At 45.5% G+C, this 20,917-nt stretch overlaps 1 protein-coding gene across 1 annotated transcript; it reads right to left on the reverse strand.

Annotated features, from left to right (window-relative positions):
• Window positions 1-861: 861 nt before the first annotated feature.
• Window positions 862-14,743, reverse strand: Crx (cone-rod homeobox). Its single transcript, NM_021855.2, has 4 exons — window positions 14,680-14,743; window positions 6,769-6,900; window positions 4,181-4,332; window positions 862-1,838 (listed from the first exon to the last, which is right to left on the reverse strand). The coding sequence occupies exons 2-4, from the start codon at window positions 6,866-6,868 to the stop codon at window positions 1,191-1,193; spliced, it is 900 nt and encodes a 299-aa protein (NP_068627.2). The 5' UTR covers window positions 6,869-6,900; window positions 14,680-14,743; the 3' UTR covers window positions 862-1,190.
• Window positions 14,744-20,917: the final 6,174 nt, after the last annotated feature.

Consider the following 20,917-nt stretch of genomic DNA (forward strand, 5'->3'; position numbering starts at 1 on the left):
GATTTGCAGTTGTGGGGGTTGGGGGGAGTGCAAGAGGGTTTTATATAGCCCAGGCTGGCCTCAAATTTGCTTTGTAGCCTAGAATGACATTGAACTCATTATCCTCCTGCTTCCACCTCCCTCGTGTTGAGATCACAAGCATGTGCCACCACTCCTGGCTTATGAAATAGAATATTGTCCATGGGCTGGAGAGATGGCTCCACAGTTAAGAGCATTGACTGCTCTTCCAGAGGTTCTGAGTTCAATTCCCAGAAACCACGGCCATCTGTATGGGATCTGATGACCTTTCCTGGTGTGTCTGGAGATAGCTAATGTGTACTCATACAAATAAAATAAGTCTTTTTAAAAAATAATATTGGACATACTCTGTGGATGTCTAAAAGACCTCTACCCGATTCAACTCCTATAGGCATCTGAAAGACTTCATCACTTGTGCTCCCTCAATCTGACCCTAGGGATCTCTGACTGAGGCACCTTGGGCTCTAGAACATTCTATTTATCTTTCAAGTCCTCCCCAATATTTACATCAAGCTTCTTCTGCATTTTGATTTTATACAAGCCACAGCATCCCAGTGCAGTTTGGTGGCTCATGCCTGTAACGTACATACAGGCACATAAATCATATATACATGTCCAAATGAACAATCTCCTAAACCTACCATGTAAACCTGATCTTTAACTGTATAAATTTTCCAAACGAATTTAGAGGTCTCACTTCATAGTCCAAGCTGGCCTCAAGTTCCCACAATCCACCTGCCTCAGCTTCTTCCATGCTGGGATTATGAACATTGAGTCACCACATCTGGCTTAGGGTACCAGGAGTTCTAACCCAAACATTCTCCAAGTCACTTGCGAGACAGATTTTCTTTCTCTCCAGAGCAAGTTCTCAGCACCTTTACTGAAGACTGGGGAAAGCATCAGATATACACATCGGTCATGCTATCTACTGGTTGCTGCTGGACTGTCTTGGGAGAGGAAGTCCCTTTCATTGCTTGGGGTAGGTGGTAAAGGGGTTAAACTCTAATGGAGCTGAGGGTGGCCTACACCTGGGGCTGAATTTTTCACAGCCTTTGGCAGGATTGCTACTTGCTGATGCTTGCTGAGAGCTACTCTCCTGGAATCTAAGCAGGAGGTGGCAGCCGGAGTCCAGAGAGGGTGATTCCGCTGGAAGGGAGAATATGAAGCCTCTTCTACAAGATCTGAAACTTCCAGGCACTCTGATCTTTGTAGTCCAGAGGGTCCATGGGATTGTAGGTGAATTTCCAGGTGCCTGTAGGGTCCTTGAATTCCAGGCTGTCCACGGGGCTGTAGGTGCTATAGCTCTGGCCTGACAAGGAGGTGGGGGACTGGGCCAAGGATGGCCCCACAGAGGGGCCCGAGAGGGGGCTGAGAGCCGGACCCCCTAGCTGGGGCACCATGGGAGAAAGGTATGGATCCAACCCACTGAAATAGGAGCTTGGAGATGCATAAGCTGAAGGTGAAGAACAGAAAGCAGAAGCAGGGGCATAGGTCATGGCATAAGGGGCTGAGGTGAGAGAGGACCCTGAAGCCACTAGGCCAGCTCTCTGGGCCTCAGGCAAAGGAGACTCTGAGGCCGGACTCCAGATGGATACGGTGGCCACTGCTGTGGTAGGTGAACCTGAGGGACCAGGCAGAGATGGGCTGTAGGAATCTGAGATGCCCAAAGGATCTGTACAAACATCTGTAGAGGGTCTCGGGGATGTGCCTGCCTTCCTCTTCGCAGGACGAGCCTTGGCTTGTACCCCTGGGGGCTGCTGCTGCTGTTTCTGCTGCTGCCTCTGCTGTCTGCATTTCGCCCTGCGATTCTTGAACCAGACCTAGATAGAGAGAGGAAATATGGGGAGAGGGGGGATAAACCTACATGCCAAAAGAAGACAAAGTTGATGGTAAGACCCACACATCACCACTCTACATCCAATGATAGGGCAACTCTGTCCATGATCTGTGTACCTATCCAATCATGCATGTACACATGCACACAGCAACCTACATGCACTGATCACACACATTTGAAACATGCAATCATACGTACATGCATTTATCAGTTGTCATGCATCATCTACTTACCTGATTGATCACGTATGCATGCATACAATCATACATTATTCTCACATAATATGTATGCAGTCACACATACATACCTATATGCATTGACACCCACCTGATCCCATGAATATGTATACAATTATGCATTGTCCATATATGCAATCGTATACATATGAACATATATTTATGTGTTTCTGCTTATGAATGCATGCATTATATTGACATATCATACATATAGTCATGCACATATGAACACATTATATTAACATGCTCCTTACTCATGACTATGTATATGTAATCATACATGCATTATATTCACATATCATACATGCAATCATATATCTGTGCATAAGTACACATATATACATATTCTCATCAGCTAATTTCATAGCATGCACGCACTTAATTTTACATATAGATATAACAATACCAAAGCTAGAGATGTAGCTTAGTTGTAGAGCATTTGCCTGGCTCTGGGTTCAATCCCCCACACTGCAGAACACACACACACACACACACACACACACACACACACACACACACACACATTTCTCTTACCCACTAATCCTCTCAGTCACCTAATAATCATGTACCACCCAGCCTTTATTGCTTAAAGGGAACATCAGAGGGGTTAGTATTCTACTCTGGTGAGGAATATTACTGTTGGCCTAAGTGGGTAAGCCATACAGTTGGGGTGGAGGCTCACTCTAGGTAGCAAGACTGTCTTCAAGCTCAAAGCAATCCTCCTGCCTCAGCCTCTCAAATGCTGAGGCTACAGGTGTGAGCCTAGCATGTTTAGTGTGGTATTCTAGAACTGGTCGGACTGAAAGAAGCTGTCAAGTAAGATGGATACGAGGTAGCATTTCAGCCAAAAACTGGCATTTCAGTTTGAAATTTAAAGCACTGTGATCCATGTGAGTCTCCTTGATTTATAAGATGACTTGATTAATTGACTGGTTGTTGCTCAATAACCGTGATGATGAAACAAGTCCTCTGAAGCTAGGCTTAATAGCACAGACCTGTTGTGATCCTTGCTCTTCAGGAGGTTGAAGCAAGAAGATATGAAGATCAGGGTTTGCCTGAGCTGCAAAGTAAGTTCAAAGCCAGCCTGTGTGACTTAGTGAGACTCTGTCTCCCAGTGCCAATGCTCAAGTGGATGGTGCCACTCCCATGCACATATAAGCAGCACAAACTTGACCCAGTGGGTTTTAAAAGAGGAAGAAGAGGAGGAGGAAGAGAAGAAAAACAAAAAGGACATGAATGAAGCTAAAAGAGAAATGGAAGAGGAGGAGGCTCCTGGAGGTATTGGAAAGAGAGAGTAGAACTGACCTTAATTCATTGTATCCATGTATGAAATTACCCAAAGAATAAAGTTTTATTGCTTATTTAGTTTTTCTAAAGTATAATACATCATTTCCATATTTCTTTCCCTTCTTCTAAATCAAAGAATAATTTTTGCCCCTCCCCAGAATAATTTTTTAAAATGATAACTGCACTCATGTGCACAGACACATACATGAACATAATTAAAAATAAAATATGCACACACACTCAGCATTTGGGAGCCAGAGGCAGGTGGATTGCTGGTACTGGTCTACGTAGTAAGACCGTTGCCTCAAAATTAGTTTTAGCCAAGTAGCAGTGGCATACCCCTTTAAATCATAGAACTCGGGAGGCAGAGGCAGACAGATCTCTGTGAGCCTCGTCTATGGAGTGAGTTCCAGGACAGTCAAGGCTACATACACAAAAGAACCCTGTCTTGAACTAAAATAAATAAATAAACAAACAAACAAACATGTAAATACATAAATATCAAGATAAATAGTTTTAAGATTAAAAAACAAGAGAGATGATGATATATCTCAGTGGTAGGTCACGTGCATATGTGAGGCCCTGAAAGAAAACAGAGTACAAAGGGAAGGAGAACCCTTGGAGGACAGTGTGGTGAGAAGGCATCATATAAGAAGAGTGATATAAGGAATGTGAAGGGCATTTAGGCCATTTCATAAATATGCTACCCTTGGCCTCTTTCCTTCATGCACTCTGGATTTGACAAGGGCCCACAGAAGGTTACAGTAAGGGTTCAAGGGGTCCACGGAGCAGATCATCCTACCTGGACCCTGGACTCAGGCAGGTTGATCTTGAGAGCAACCTCCTCACGTGCATACACATCCGGGTACTGGGTCTTGGCAAACAGGGCCTCCAGCTCCTCCAGCTGGCTCCTGGTGAACGTGGTCCGCTCCCGCCTCTGCTTCCTAGGGGCACCTAAGTGGGGGCAAATTAAAGAACCTCAGGTGGTGGGTTCGGTCCCCAGCTCCGAAAAAAAGACCAAAAAAAAAAAAAAAAAAAAAAAAAAGAACCTCAGGTGGGCTAGGTCTGCTTGCTAGAGGCTAGGAGGTACAGAGGAATGCCTGTCCCAAAGTCCTTTCTGCACATCCATCAGCCTAAAGAAGGGGCTTTGATTGATTCCCTGGCCTTCTAGTGGTGGCTCAGTCCCCAGAGGAATTAAGAGAAGTATTCCAATCATTCATTCACTGGATTTGCCCCTCATTTTGTCTGTTTCATTCCTAACCCCTCCTTCCCTTTCTTCTCTTCCTTCTCCTCCTCTCTCTGCCCTTCCTCCTCTCTTCCTCCTTCTCTCTCTTCTATCCTCCCTTTACTCTTCCCCTCCCTTTTCTCCCTCCCCTTCTCTCTCATTACAACAGACTTTCACTACATAGCCCACACTGGCCCTGAAATCATGGACTCAAGAGATCCTCCTACCTCAGCCTCCCAAATATCTGCGGGCACAGTCACTGCACCAGACTCCCCTCTTGAGACTTTTTTAAATATTTTTTTATGTACATGAGTACACTGTTGTTGTCTTCAAACACACCAGAAAAGGACATCAGATCCCATTACAGATGGTTGTAAACCACCATGTGGTTACAGGGAATTGAACTGAGGATCTCTAGACGAGCAGTCAGTGCTCTTAACTGCTGAGCCATCTCTCCAGCCCGTCTCTTGAAACTTTTTATACTCTTAAGATATATTTGGTTGAGACATGGTGTTATCAATAACCATGACTCCTGCTTATAAAAGTGGTTCAACTTAATGTAAAAGAAAAAGGGGGCCAGCAAGATGGTGCAGCATGTATAGACACTTGTGACCAAGCCTGAGGACCTGAGTTCAATCCCTGGGACCCAACATAGAAGGGAAAAAACTACTCCCAAAAGTTGCTCAGACCTCAACAAGGGAGCCATGGCAAACATCCCTCCTGCTCCCTACCCTTCATGCAAAAATAGTGTTTTATTTGTTCTTCAAAGAAAGAGAAAGGCTAGATAGGTGGCTCCTGCCTTTAATTCCAGCACTCAGGAGGCAGAAACAGGCAGAACTCTGTCAATCTATAAAGAAACCTGGTCCACATGGTGAGTTCCAGGCTAAGGCTACATAGTGAGAGTCTGTTGAAAGGAAGGGAGGGAGGAAGAGAGGGAGGAAAGAAGGAAGAAAAGAAGAAAGGATGAAGGAAGAAAGGGAGTGAGAGAGGGAAGAAATAAAAAGGAAGAGAAAGAAGAGAAAGGCAAATGAGAGAGAGAGATCTGTTAAATAATAATGTATCATAGTAGAGCATGATGGTGAAGGACTTAAATCTCAACACTCTAGAGTCTTGAATCAGGAGGCTGGGACATGCTCAGTTATATAGAGTGAGGGGCTGGGGGCGTGGCTCACTGGTAGAGCCCCTGCCTAGAATCCCCCAGTGAGGGGCTGAGGGTGTGGCTCAGTGGTAGAGCCCCTGTCTAGAATCCCCCAGTGAGGAGCTGGGGGCATGGCTCAGTGTTAGAGCCCCTGCCTAGAATCCCCCAGTGAGGGGCTGGGGGGCGTGGCTCAGTGGTAGAGCCCCTGCCTAGAATCCCCCAGAGAGGGGCTGGGGGTGTGGCTCAGTGGTAGAGCCCCTGCCTAGAATCCCCCAGTGAGGGGCTGGGGGCGTGGCTCAGTGTTAGAGCCCCTGCCTAGAATCCTCCAGTGAGGAGCTGGGGGCGTGGCTCAGTGGTAGAGCCCCTGCCTAGGATCCCCCAGTGAGGGGCTGGGGGCGTGGCTCAGTGGTAGAGCCCCTGCCTAGGATCCCCCAGTGAGGGGCTGGGGGCGTGGCTCAGTGGTAGAGCCCCTGCCTAGAATCCCCCAGAGAGGGGCTGGGGGTGTGGCTCAGTGGTAGAGCCCCTGCCTAGAATCCCCCAGTGAGGGGCTGGGGGCGTGGCTCAGTGTTAGAGCCCCTGCCTAGAATCCCCCAGTGAGGAGCTGGGGGCGTGGCTCAGTGTTAGAGCCCCTGCCTAGACTACTACAGCTATGGTGGGGCATAGTTCCATGCTAATGTGCCTACCTAGAAGCCACAAGGCCCTGGATTACAGCCCAACAACCACTACTCCAAAAAGAGAAAAAGAAAAAGCTTTACAAAGAGATGGAATCCTCCTGATTCTTCTTCCAGACCAGTTCCCTTTCCCTCTTCTCCCTCCAAAGGGAGTCAATGTCATGACTATTTACTCCTCTGAATTCCCGGGGAACATGTAAAAGTGCCTGGAATACCAAACTCCTTTGCAAATGGACATAGAGCTGGTACAAGTTCCCACTGCCCCCTCCACCCCAGGAATGCTTTTTCTCCTGAGGGCAATGAACCTCAGAGGTTCTTAAAAGACAGACTGAAGGTTAGAAGGAGAACACACTTACTTGAGTATGGGACAGCCTGGTGCATCAGGTCCACACTGGGGCCACTCAGGGCCAAGGCATTGACCGAATAGTGAGGTCCCGGGTTCATATACGTCATCATGATCTTCAGAGACTAGGGCCCAGATTGGGTGCCTACAAGAGAACAGGGTGTTCATCCTACTTCAGGTCTTCTTTGGGATCCAACCAACCTTGCCCATCAAAATCAATCTCTCTCTCTCTCTCTCTCTCTCTCTCTCTCTCTCTCTCTCTCATTTTTAGAGGCAAAGTGTTGTGGTATATTCATTTTCTCCCAGCTGAGGAGGCAGAATTCTGTGACTTTGAGGCCATCCTGGTATCCTGGACTACATGAGTTTCAGGGCCTCAGTTCCTAGCTCTGTGTAATTGTCATTTTTATTTCCTCAGATGAAGTGATGAGATGAGAGCTGTACCCAAGGTGTGTGAATACACAACTTGGGCTGAGCCGGGAGTGTTTTTATCTAACTATCCCTAGGCCTAGCCCTGGAAGCTTCAAACCCTCATACAATCCAATCTTCTACAAGCCCAAACTTTGAAGGCCTCCATCTGTTCAATCTAGGCCTAGAATATTTCAACTCTAAGACATACTGAGTAAGTTCACCCTTTCTACCTCTTTCTGAATTCTGGCTAGCTGGTTCAATTCGACTGTCTGGCTCAAACACCTCCACAAGCTGGTTGATTCAGACTGGCTTCTTTCTGCTTCTGACTGAATTGTTCTGCTTGGGAAAACAACTTCTAAACTCCATAAACTGAACTACACTGACTTCACTGACTGACAAACTGGACAGAACTGCATTCAACTGAACTGCACCAAATGCAACTGAACTCAATCCAACTCCTCTCCCTGCAATGTTCTTAAGTAGCCTCTTTCCTGTCTGTTCTTATGGGAGGTATATATACTATGGTATATATATATATATATACTATCTCTGACTCATTCTGTCAAATCTTTCTTTGATTCATCATTTTGTCAGTCCTTCAATTTAGACATCATTGTTTGGAATTAAAGGTGTATCCTGTGGGCTTATCTATATTCCAGCCAAAAGGATTAAAAGAGTGTACTAAGGGTGTGTCTGTTCCAGCCAGATCACATAGACCTATTTCTTTGGGTATGATCCCTTACCAGAGCAGCCATGTTGCTAGATTAAAATTCCTTTACAGCCCTGGCTGTTGGCAAGGCACTCAATTATAGACCAAGCCACAAGATCCAAAAGAAAGAAAGAAAGAAAGAAAGAAAGAAAGAAAGAAAGAAAGAAAGAAAGGTACTTTTTTTATTTTGTGCAATAGAGTTTCATGTAGCCCTAGCTGACATTAAACTAGCCAAGGCTATAGCCAAAGCTGATTTCGTATTTCTGACCCTCCTACCTCCACCTCACAAATTTTGAGACCACTAGTATTAGCCATCACTCCCGAGGGGTAGGTGTGTATGTGTTTGTTTGTGTGTGTGTTTGTGGGGAGTGTTTGTAGGGGAGTATGGAGGAATGTTTGTGTATAAGGGTGTGTGTGTGCTTGTGTATGTGGGGGAGATTGTGTTTGTATGTATGGGGTGTACGTGTGTGTGTGTGTAAGAGTGGAGGGGCAGTTAAAATTCAACCCCAAGTTTATTCATCAGGCTACCCACCTCAGTTTTTTCATTTTTTTTTCTTTTTTTCGGAGCTGGGGACCGAACCCAGGGCCTTGCGCTTGCTAGGCAAGTGCTCTACCACTGAGCTAAATCCCCAACCCCTTCATTTTATTTTTGAGAGGTCTTATATAACTCAGGTTGGCCTCAGATTTTCCAGATAGCTGAGAATAACCTTGAACTCTTTATCTTCTTGTCTCCAGCTCCCAAATGCTGAGATCACAAGTCAGCACACCATACCTGGTTTATGCAGTGCTGGGTACCGAACCCAAGTCTTCACAAATGCTAGGCAAGCAATCTACCTCCTGAGCTTCATCCCCAGTATCTCCCTTGGTTTTTAAGATCAGGTTTCTCACTAGTCTGGAAATCGCACTGTAAGCTAGGATGTCTGGCCAGCAAGCCACAGGGATCCAGCTGTTTCTGTTTCACCAGTATTGGGATTACAAACACAACACCATGCCCATTTTTTTTTATCCTGGCCTCTGGGGAACAAACTCAGATCCTCATACTTGTAAAGTAAGAAGGTTACTGAATAAGCTATCTCCTAGATGTACCATTAATGAGACAGGAACTTACTACATAGCTCAGACTGGCCTTGAATTCATAGCAATACTCCTGCCTCCACCTACCAAATGCTGAGATTATTGTCAAAGTCACACTTTGATACTAAGTGCATGTGTTACATATACTGTATGTCCAGATTACAGATAATAATAGATCACTTAAATGTTTGTTATAGGACTGGAGAGATGGCTCAGTGGTTAAGAGCACTGAGTGCTCTTCCTGAGGTCCTGAGTTCAAATCCCAGCAACCACATGGTACCCCAGAAACCCCTCTGTAATGGGATCTGATGCCCTCTTCTGGTGTGTCTGAAGACAGCTACGGTGTACTTATATATAGTAAATAAATGAATCTCTTTTTTTTGTTGTTCTTTTTTTTTTTTTTCGGAGCTGGGGACCGAACCCAGGGCCTTGTGCTTCCTAGGTAAGCGCTCTACCACTGAGCTAAATCCCCAGCCCATAAATGAATCTTCTAAAAAATGTTTGTGGTTGGGGATTTAGCTCAGTGGTAGAGTGCTTGCCTAGGAAGCGCAAGGCCCTGGGTTCGGTCCCCAGCTCCGGAAAAAAAAAAAAAAAAGAACCAAAAAATAAATAAATAAATAAATAAATAAATTAATAATGTTTGTTATATTTTTATTTAGTGCCATTTAATATATAAAGTTTATGAACATATTTACTATATACTATGGATATTCAAAGAATAAAAGCCAGTGCTATCAACATGCACATTATGCCACTGTTTATGATTTTTAAACAAAGAATTTTAAACATATAATGTATAGGGCCTGGAAAGACAGCCCTGCAGTTAAGAGCAGTGGATGCTCTTGCAGAGGACTTGGATTCTATTCCCAGCCCACATATGGTAACTCACATCAAATTCCCTCTTCCTCTGTGGACATTGCATGTACATGGTGCACATGCATATATTCAAGCATATGCACATAAATTAATCTTTTTTAAAAGGGGGAGGGGGCTGGAGCCGGATGTATCATCACATGCCTTCAATCCTCGAACTTGGGGGCAGAGGCAGGTGGATCTCTGAATTTGAGGACAGACAGGTTTACAGATTGAGTTCCAGGAGAGCCAGGACTACAGAGAGAAACCTTGTCTCAAAAAAACAAACAAGAGGAGGAGGAGTAGAGGGGCGGAGAAGATGGCTAAACAGTTAAGAGCATTCCTTGCTCTTTCAGAGGACCCAGGTTCAGTTCCCAGCTCCCAAGTTGGGTGGTTCTACATATAACTTCAGTTCCAGAGGATCCTACACTCCTGGCCTCCAAAGGCAGCTGCATACATATGCACTCTTACCCACAAACACACACATGCACACACACATAAACATACATCTGCACACTAGTGCACACACACACACACATACACATAATTTTTTTTTCCTTTGGTTCTTTTTTTTCGGAGCTGGGGACCAAACCCGGGGCCTTGCGCTTGCTAGGCAAGCGCTCTACCACTGAGCTAAATCCCCAACCCCGTAAGTTTTGATAATAAAAACATATTCTAAAAAGGTGTGGAAGGCAAAGACTGAAAGTTGCAGAGTAGGGAGCCGTATTGGATTTGGGCCTGGCTGTTTTGTGACTGTATAGCTCAGAATGCCTACGTGACTCTTGGCTGCATGGCTACAGATGTTCAACCTTGAAATGACTACCATAAAGTCATGAGATTGTTGATCAAAAGCCTTTCCCATGAATTTACGGCACAAGAAGATAACAACCAAGGGATGCTTCAGCCCGAGCAATTACCAGATGTCTCCTGAGCAAACACCCGGTGTCTCCACCGCATGACCTCTTCACCTCCTGCTATCAGAGTACCCTCGTCCCTCCTTCCTTTGTGTTTCACAAAGGTCACTCCCCCTACCAGAAAGCCTTAAAAGCTGTAACGCTTACCCCAATAAACAAGACCTTGGCAACAGAACTTTTGCTTGGTCTCCTTCTTCTCTTCACCCCCATTGACCCACAGATAGAAAGCCTCTTCGGGACCCTGAATAACTGCACCCGCTGGACGGGTCAGGTTAGTATTTGCTACTCTTCCAGAGAACCCAAGTTCAGTCCTCAGCACCCAGAGCAGAGAGCTCACAACTGCCTGTAACTCTAGCTCCAAGGGAGCCACTGCCTTCCACTGGCCTCGGCAGTTACTCTCACTCAAGTGCAAATACACAATTAATATTCTTTAATCAATAATAATAATACATGCTAGTACATGGGCTGGAAAGGTAGTTCAGTGGACAAGAACAGCTGTCACACCACAATCACAAGGACCTGAGTTCACTTCCAGCATCTGAGTTTGTGTGCTGGGCATAGTGCTGCATGCCTTAAATCCCAGTACCCACGAGGCAAAAGTGGGTTCATCTCTTTGAGTTCTGGACCAGTTCCAGCTACATAGCGAGTTCCAGGACAGCCAGACCTACAGAGATGGATTCCTCTTTCTCAAAATACAAAGTGAGGGAAGCAGACTTGACCATGTGAACCCTAAGATTGTGAGAAGCAGGGTTGGGGATTTAGCTCAGCGGTAGAGCACTTGCCTAGCAAGCGCAAGGCCCTGGGTTCGGTCCCAGCTCCGAAAAAAAGGAAAAAAAAAAAAAAAAGATTGTGAGAAGCAGACATAAGAGATCACCAGAGATTGCTGACTAACAACCCAGATCTTGGCTCTGTGAGAAAACAAGTCTCAAAATAATAGTGTGGGAAGTAATAGAGCAAGTTAGCTTTATGTCCCAATAGGTGTGCACACTTCCCAAAATATATGAATATACACCACACACATACACACAAAATAATAAGGCCAGCGAAATGACTCAATGAGTGAATGCACCTGCTTCTGAGCCAAACAACTGAGTATGCACACGGTAGAAAGAGGGACTCACACCTGCATGTTGTTCTCTGATCTTCAACCAGCAGCACCCTGCTAACAGTCTGCTGACTCCCCCTCCCTCTCTTGTTTTTTTGTTTTGTTTTTTAATTTATTTATTTTATGTATAGGAGTGCACTGCAGCCAGCTGTCTTCAGACACACCAGAAGAGAGCATCAAATCTCATTACAGATGTGATGGCTGGGAATTGAACTCAGGACCTCAAGGAAAGCAGTCAGTGTTCTTAACCACTGGGCCATCTCTCCAGCCCCTCCTTCTCACCCTCTATCTGGGTGTGGAGGCTTGCTCACATATGCCACTCATAGCCTGAGGCAGGAGGATTGATCCAAATTCAAAGCCAACCTGGGATTCATAAGCACACTCTGTCTAACAATGACAATGGGAAGCTTGGGGTATAGGTCAGCTGGTTACAGTACTTGCCTCGAATGTATTAAGCCCCTGGGTTCAATCCCCAATATCACATAAACTGGGTATGGTGGCACACACCGGTAATTCTAAAATTCAGATGATGGAGGCTGGGGGCGGTCAATGACATTCTAGGCTACTTATCATGTTAGAGGCTACCCTGGGATACATGAGCCCTTGTCTCAAAAGTGAGGTGGGGTGGGCATGGTAGAAATGGTTAAGTAGAGAAGAGTGCTAAGTGCAAAAGCATGAGAACCTGTGTTTACATTTGTAGCTACCATGTAAAAAGCCAGACATGGCTTTGTATGCCTGGAACTATAGCCTTAAGAAGGGTAGAAACAGGTGGGTCTCAAGAGCTAGCTATGCAGCCAGCCTTGTCAAAATGCCCTGTGCCTAGTTCACTGAGAGACCTTGTCTCAAAGCAATAAGGCAGAGGAGGAATAGAAGAAAAAACGTTGATGTTATCCTCTGGCCTCCAAATATGCAGGCATATTCAAATAGATACACACACTTCCATGCATATATTACACACATACACATACACACACACGAGAAGAAACAGTAACATGAGTCTCACACCTGTAATCCTAGGACTCTGTAGGTAGAAGTAGAAGGATCAAAAGTTCAAGGTCATCCTCAGCTATATAGCAAATCCAAGGCCAGCATGTGCTATAAAAGACTGTGACAAGAGAGAGAGAGAGAGAGAGAGAGAGAGAGAGAGAAATATGCAGCAGTAATATCGAACTTTGGTGTTCCTAGGATTTTTTTTTTTACTTTCATTGTGTTAGTGTTTTGTTTAATATTATGTGTATGGGTGTTTTGTCTGCATGTATTTCTATGAACACAAACACACCTGGTACCATCAGAAGAAGCCAGAAAAGTACCCTGGAACTGTAATTACAAACAGCTGTGAGCCACCATGTAGGTGCTTGGAATCAAAACCCCAATCCTCCTGAAGAGCAGCCAGTACTCGTAACCACTGAGCCATCCAACTCCCCATATTTTTTTTTAAGACAAGGTCTCCCTTTGATATAAAGTTTATGAAGTCCTAGCTAACCTAAAACTTACTCTGTAGATCAGGCTGACCTCAAGCTGACAGATCTGCTTGCCTCTACCTCCTGAATGCTAGGATTGAAGGCATACACCACTATGCCCTGCCACATGTCTCTATAATTTCATTTGGATGACCACAGGCCCTAGAAAAGTTTCTACAGTCATTGAGGCAAAAAAATTAGTAATATTGGTGTTTCCCTTCAAAACTCAACATCTATAACTTGAGTTCTTAGAAACATTAGCCCTGCTCTCAACTTTAGAGAAAGAATTCCAGTTTACTATGTTGAGCTGGCATTGAACAGAAATTAGCCACATTGGCCTCAACAGGATATATAATGTATATATTATATAATATATAATATATATATATATATATATATATATATATATATATATATATATCCTTACAAACAGAGAAGAAAAATCCCAAAGAGTTAAAGACAATACAAGTGGGAGTAGTGGTGTACAAAGATCAGGAGTTCAGGACCAGCCTCTATTACAGAACAAGTTCAAGACCACCCGATGCTCCATAAGACTTCCTCTCAATAAATAAATAAATAAAATTTAAAAGGTTGCGGGGGAGTGGGGAGATGGCTTAGTACATAAAGCACCTTCTGTGCATATGTAAGGATCTGAGTTCAGATCCCCAGCATCCAGATAAAAGCTGGGCACACTATAACCCCAGCGCTGGGGAAACAGGGACAAACAGATACACAGGGCTCACTGTCCAGCCAGCCTCAGCTCAGAAGGGAGATCCAAGTTCAGTAAAAGACATTGTCTGAGATAGGCTGAGTGTGGTGGTGAACACCTTTAACCTTAAGTACTTGGATGGCAGGGTCAGGAAGATCCATCAGATCAAGGCCAGCCTGGTCTACATAGAGAGTTCTAGGAAAAAATAGCAAACGGGAAGTATTTAGGAAGACACCCAATATGTCTATCTCTGTCCTCCACAGATGCTCTCTTACATGGACGCACACACTTACACACGCTGTACACATACATACATATACACATACATACATACATACATACATACATACATACATACACACACAAACATACAAACATGCTCACATACACGGATGTGTGCATTCCACCTCTGAACTCCCTCCAACCATGGTCCTAAGTGGCCTGTTTCCCTGAACACCTGCTGGAATCTCTACCCTACCTTAATTTATTCAGAAAGCATCACAGATCCATCTTTGTGTCAAACTATACCAAGCCCAGAAAACATGGACGAGTGAGAATAAAATCTCCTCTCTCTCGCTCTCTCGCTCTCTCGCTCTCTTGCTCTCTCTCGCTCTCTCGTTCTCACTCTCTCTCCCCCACCCACCCCCTCTCTCTCTCTTCCTGGTCCACTCAGCCTCTCCTGCAAAGACTCACCTTTGGAAAGAAGAAATGGGGGCTCTCCTGGATGCCCAGGTCCTGGATGGTGTCATCAGACAGCAGAGGCTAGAGGAAATAGGTCCCCTCACATGGGGTGACTTTAAGCCTGAGCTGAGAGTGATGTCATCTATTGTGGCCTGGATCTCGAAGGGTAATCCCAGGGAAGGTGGGGGACCGACTGGGCAACAGGAGGTGACATTGGCTGGGGGAAGGGCACCGTCTGCTTAATCCACCGCCACCACCCCCACAGTGACATCTTGGCAATTAGGGTTGATGAGGAAGGGAGGGAAGGAAGGCCCAACTCCTGCCGGCAACCAGGAGTCCCCACTCCTGGGGAAGTCTTTCCTTAGGTCTAACTGGTGTCCCTCCAGCATCAGCTATTATCTGGAAAGAAATGTCTTCAAAAGCACCGAGAAATGTGTACAGTGCTCCTGAGAGACTGGGAAGAGAAAGGCACAGGGCTTTCCGGGTTGTTCTTTGTGGCCCACGCTAGCGTTGAACTTGTAAATCTCCTGACACAGCCAGAATAACTGGGAAGAGATCTGTACTCTGGATGAGTGAACTAGTTCACATGTGTAGTTCCTGATGGTTCTCCTTCTTTTGACCTCAGGCTCTCTTTCTCTGTGTTCTCCATCTCTCTCCCTCCTTCCTCCCCTCCCTCAGTTTCCAACTCCATCTCTCTATATCTCTGCAGTCTCTCCACTGCTCTCTTTGTATCTTCTCAATTGCCTCTAATCTCTGCCTCTGTATCTTCATCACTAGCTCAGACCCTGTCTCTCAGAGTTTCTTTGTGTCTCTGTCTATGCCTCTCCCTGGGTTTCTATGTCTCTGTTAGACTCTCTGTCTCTAAATCTCTCTCTGGCTGTCTCTGTCAATCTCCACCTGTGTCTCTGCTAGACTCTAATCCTTGTCTCTGGCTGTCTCTCTGAAACTCTGCTTCTGGTTCTTGTCCTCCCTGTCTCTCTTCCTCTCTTTTTATCTCTGAGTGTTTCTGTGTGTCTGACTCTGTCTCTCTGTGTCTATTTTGTTTAGATTTGGGTTTTGTTGTTGTTGTTTTGCTTTTTTTTTTTTTCCGGAGCTGGGGACCGAACCCAGGGCCTTGCGCTTGCTAGGCAAGTGCTCTACCACTGAGCTAAATCCCCAGCCCCGATTTATTTACTTTTTATATATGAGTACATTGTAGCTGTCTTCAGACACCAGAAGAGGGCATCAGATCCCATTACAGATGGTTGTGAGCCACCATGTGGTTGCTGGGATTTGAACTCAGGACCTCTGGAAGAGCAGTCAGTGCTCTTAACCACTGAGCCATCTCTCCAGCCCGTTGTTTTGCTTTTTATTGGATATTTTTTATTTACATTTCAAATGTTATTCCCTCTCTCGGTTTCCCATCCATAAGCCCTCTATCCCATCTCCCTCCCCTTCTTGTGTAAGGGTGTTCCTTCTCCCCAATCACCTCCCCTTCCTGCCTCCCCACTCTGACATTCCTCTACACTCAGGGGATCCAGCTTTGGCAGGACCAAGGGCTTCTCCTCCCATTGGTGCCCAACAAGGCCATCCTCTGCTATATATGCAGCTGGAACGATGGGTATGGGGTACAGAGCTAAACAAAGAATTCTCAGCTGAGGAATATCAAATGGCTGAGAAGCACCTAAAGAAATGTTCAGCATCCTTAGTCATCAGGGAAATGCAGAATGGCTAAGTCAGTCAGATGGCTAAGACCAAAAATTCAGGTGAGGACAGATGCTGGCGAGGATGTGGAAAAAAAGGAGCATTCCTCCATTGTTGGTAGGATTGCAACCTGGTACAACCACTCTAGAAATCAGTCTGGAGCTTCCTTAGATTTGTTTTTCTTTTTTTTTATTATACATCTATTAGTATTGTTCCTGCACCCGGGTGTTCACACCCAGTGAATGCCTGATGCCTGAAGAGACCAGAAGAAGACTTCAGATCCCCTGGAAGAGGAATTGCAGACTATAAGCCACCATTATGTACTGGGGATGGAGCCTGAGTCCTCCTGGAGAGCCCCTGTCCTCTTAACCACTAAGCCTTCCCTCTAGCCTTTCACTGTGCCTCTAACTCTGTTTCTAGTTCCCTTTGTAAGGCAAGTTTGCATTCTCTCATCTCCCACTGTGTCTTCCTCCCTTGTCACTCTGCCATTGTCTGGGGGTCCCTCCCTCGTTTTGAGCCCTTCTGCCTGACCACCTAAGCCTGAGGCTGCAGGCTGGTCTCAGAGCCTCTGCTTGCTTCTTGCAATCCATGCGCTGAAGGTTCCATTGCTACTCCACACATACACATCTTCCTGCCATCTCTCTCTCTCCCTCAGTAGTTCCCTCCTTCTCTGTCCCTCCCCTCATCTCTCTAGGTATTAATATCTCTGAACACCAGCACCCGGCCTTGCACTCAAGCGCATGCGCACACACAGCCACACTCACGCTCTATAATCCCTGCTCACCACTGGACCAGTGCTGGTCACAAGGGGCCTCCCCTCTCTCCCCTCTCCCCAGACCCCCTGCTAGGAGAGATTAGGGCCTCTGGGCCAGAAGGGGAATCAGAGCAGATCTCATTAGCGGAATGACACAGAGGAAGAGGTGTCTGACGCTCTGAAGCTTGTCCGGAGGGGAGGCTCCAGCCCTCACTGCTGCTCAGCCCAGCAGGAAGGCTGAACTGTGCAGACAGGGTTAGGAAACAATCCTTCAGGCCAGGGGCCTCATCTTTAGATTTCTAGCCTAAAGCCCTACAGAATGCTTGTGACAAGTGGGTTTTCTAGTTTAGCTTGGAGAAGTGTTTTGATTTTGGATTTTTTTGGGGGGGGGAGGGGAGAGATGCAGTATTTTGGTTTTTGTTTCAGTTTGTTGTTTGTTTTGTTTTGTTTTTCAACACAGGGTTTCTCTGTGTAACAGAGCCATGGCTAACCTAGACTCATTCTGTAAACCAGGCTGGCCTCAAACCCACAGATATCCACCTGCGTCTGCCTCCCAGTGCTGGGATTAAAGGCGTGTGCCACCAAGCCGGACCTTGTTTAGGTTCTTTTTGTTTTGTTCTGTTTTTTGTTTCTGTTTCAGAAAAGTTTAAAGAAGAATGGGACTAAAAGACCAGGCAAGAACAAGGCCATAGGTTTACTCTACATTGGGAGATGGGGGAAAGATGTTTCCCTAACTTGGCTTTCCCTCAGAATCACCTTAGCTCTAGAAGCCTCTACCCAAACAATTAAATGGTACCCCTCTCTATCAGGGCTGTCTTCCCATCCAGAATTATGAACTCATGAAATGTCTGATTTGGTTTGATTAACTACGTTGTTTGCTTGTTTGTGAAAACCAGTTTACTCACATGGAAGTCAAAGGGCGTCTTGCAGAAGCTGGTTCTGTTCTTCCACCACAGGGTCCTGGGGATACTTGGTGGCAGCCACATTTACCCTCGGAGCCATCTTGCTGGCCCTGGCACATGTGTTTTATGGAGCATTGATGAAGGCTAAGAGAATGAGTGGGGCTGGCTGATTAAATAGATGAGGAAACCCACTCTGGTGGTTCTGGGAGCCCCTATGGTGTCTGTCACTGGGAAACAGAGAAGGAGCAGGTGGCTGCTGAGAGCAGCTGCCTTTACTGTAATTCCTGTCTAGCCCCACCCAAGGACAGACCCCCACAGATAGCCCCAGGATCTCAGATTTCTGGAAACACATTCTTTTGGCTTTGTTGCTTAGGTAGGATTTGAGTTTGTTGTTGTTATTTGTTTGTTTTGTTGTGGTAGGGATCAGACCTCCAGGCAATCCCCTTTTTGTGTTCTGTTTTGTTTTGTTTTGAAGCAGATCTCACCTTTGTAGCACTGGTTCACCTGTTTGTACCTACATAGACCAGGCTAGCCTTGAATTTACAGAGATCTGCCTGCCTCTTCAGTACTGGGATTACAGGTGTGTACCCATCACATCTGACAAGGAATTACTTTTTTTCTTTTTAGTGAAATAGTTTTTTTTTCTCGAATAATATGTCTGATTATGCCCCCCCCCACTCTACTCCTTCCAGTCACACCCCACTTCCCCTCTCACTGGATCCACTCCCTTTCTGGCTCACTAGAAAACAATCTGGCTTTTAAGGGATAATAATTCAATGAAATAATAATAACATAATAATAGAATAAAGTAAAAACTAAGCGTCAGAATTGAGAGACGTACAAGAAACCAAGAGAAGGCACAAGATGGGATCTGTTCTCACACCCAGGAATTCCATTAAAAATTTAACAGGATAGGGAGGCAAAGTTTAGAACAGAGACAGAAGGAACACCCATTCAGAGCCTGCCCCACATGTGGCCCATACATATACAGCCACCAAACTAGATAAGATGGATGAAGCAAAGAAGTGCAGGCCAACAGGAACCGGATGTAGATCTCTCCTGAGAGACACAGCCAGAATACAGCAAACACAGAGGCGAATGCCAGCAGCAAACCACTGAACTGAGAATGGGACCCCCGTTGAAGGATTCAGAGAAAGGACTGGAAGAGCTTGAAGGAGCTCGGGACCCCATATGAACAACAACACCAACCAACCAGAGCTTCCAGGGTCTAAGCCACTACCTAAAGACTATACATGGACTGACCCTGGGCTCCAACCTCATAGGTAGCAATTAATATCCTAGTAAGAGCACCAGTGGAAGGGGAAGCCCTTGGTCCTGCCAAGACTGAACCCCCAGTGAATGTGATTGTTGGGGGGAGGGCGGTAATGGGGGGAGGATGGGGAGGGGAACACTCATATAGAAGGGGAGGGGTTAGGGGGATGTTGGCCCGGAAACTGGGAAAGGGAATAACAATCGAAATGTAAATAAGAAATAACCAAGTTAATAAAGATGAAAAAAAATTTAACAGGAATAATTAGTGAATAGGCAGAAGGCCTGGCGCAGACCCACACAGCCCTGTACATGCTGCCTCGGGATCTGTGAGTTCACATGAGCTTTGATCGTGTCAATTTAGAGAACCTTGTTTCCTTGGTATCGTCCATCCCTTCTGACTCTTACCCGTTTTCTGCCTCCTCTTCTGCAGGATCCCCTGCAAGGCAGGGGTTAGGGGCTGACTATAACGGAGACACCCCTTCAGGGCTGAGTTTTCTAAGAACCTCAACTCTCTCTGCAAGACGTCTGGCTGTGGGTCTTTGTACTTGTTCCCATCTGTTGCAGGAGGAAGCTTCCCTGATGATGGCTGAGCAAGGCACTGATCTATGAGTAGCAGAAAGTCATCAGGAGTCATTTTATTGCTTTTATTTTTAACAGTAGTATTTGCCTTTGCCCTAGCTTCCTTGGCTATCTAGTCCACGTTATGCAAGCACTATCAGGTACGGGTTCCATCTCCGGAAGAGCAGTCTGTGCTCTTAAGCGCTGAGCCCTCTCTCCAGCCCAAGGGATTCCATCTCATGGAGTGGGCCTTAAGTCAGACATTGGTCGGTTACTCCCACAAACTTCACGCAGCCACTGCACTAGCATATCTTGCAGGAAGGACGCCATTGTAGATTCAAAGGTTTGTGGCTGTGTTGGTGTTTACAGATCTCTTTTGATAGTGTGCAGAGTATCTTCCTGTACCAGAGACACTAGAACATAGAAGCGAAGGTTCCGTGTGGGCACGAGCTTTGACTTCTCTATGTTCGATGAGTTGGGTAGGTGTTGTCTTCAGCAGTGGTGCTTTGCCATCGGTTTGTGGAGCAATCTATAGTCTTGTCAACAGCCTGGATTGTTGGGGGATTCCCATGGGACCCCTTCAACCAACAACTCAATTAGGTATAACCCAGTCCTGGTACTGGAAGCTTCATTTGGTGACAAGAGATGGCCGGTTGAGGCTCTGTCTCCCCATTATTTGGCAATTTCATTCAGATCACCTTCATATATATATATATATATATATATATATATATATATATATATATATATATGGAAGTTTCTACTGTATTAGGTTTCCATACTACCCCTCAAATGGCCCTAACTCTTAGCTGTCTCTCCCCTATTCCTGTCACCTCTACTTCCTGTACCTAACTTCTGTGGTTCTGGGGACTGTAGCTTGGTTGTCACTGACTTAACAGCTAATATCTACATATAGGCAAATGCATACCATATTAATCTTTCCAGGTCTGAGATACTCCACTCAGGATGATTTTTTTTCTAGTTCTATCCATTTACCTGTAGATTTCATTATTTCATTTTTTTTTTAGTGACTGAGTAATACTCCAATGTGTAAATATTCTACATTTTCATTGTCCATTCT

This window comes from Rattus norvegicus, chromosome 1 (genome assembly GCF_036323735.1).
Source record: "Rattus norvegicus strain BN/NHsdMcwi chromosome 1, GRCr8, whole genome shotgun sequence".
Taxonomy (NCBI): domain Eukaryota; kingdom Metazoa; phylum Chordata; class Mammalia; order Rodentia; family Muridae; genus Rattus; species Rattus norvegicus.

What these genes read in the sequence shown, in the direction of transcription:
- Crx (NM_021855.2), bottom strand. Translation starts at nt 6,868, where the DNA reads ATGATGACGTATATGAACCCGGGACCTCACTATTCGGTCAATGCCTTG. An exon ending in CCAGGCTGTCCCATACTCAA is followed by an intron (nt 4,333 to 6,768) that starts GTAAGTGTGTTC and finishes GCCCCCACTTAG; the next exon opens with GTGCCCCTAGGAAGCAGAGG. An exon ending in TGCCTGAGTCCAGGGTCCAG is followed by an intron (nt 1,839 to 4,180) that starts GTAGGATGATCT and finishes CTCTCTATCTAG; the next exon opens with GTCTGGTTCAAGAATCGCAG.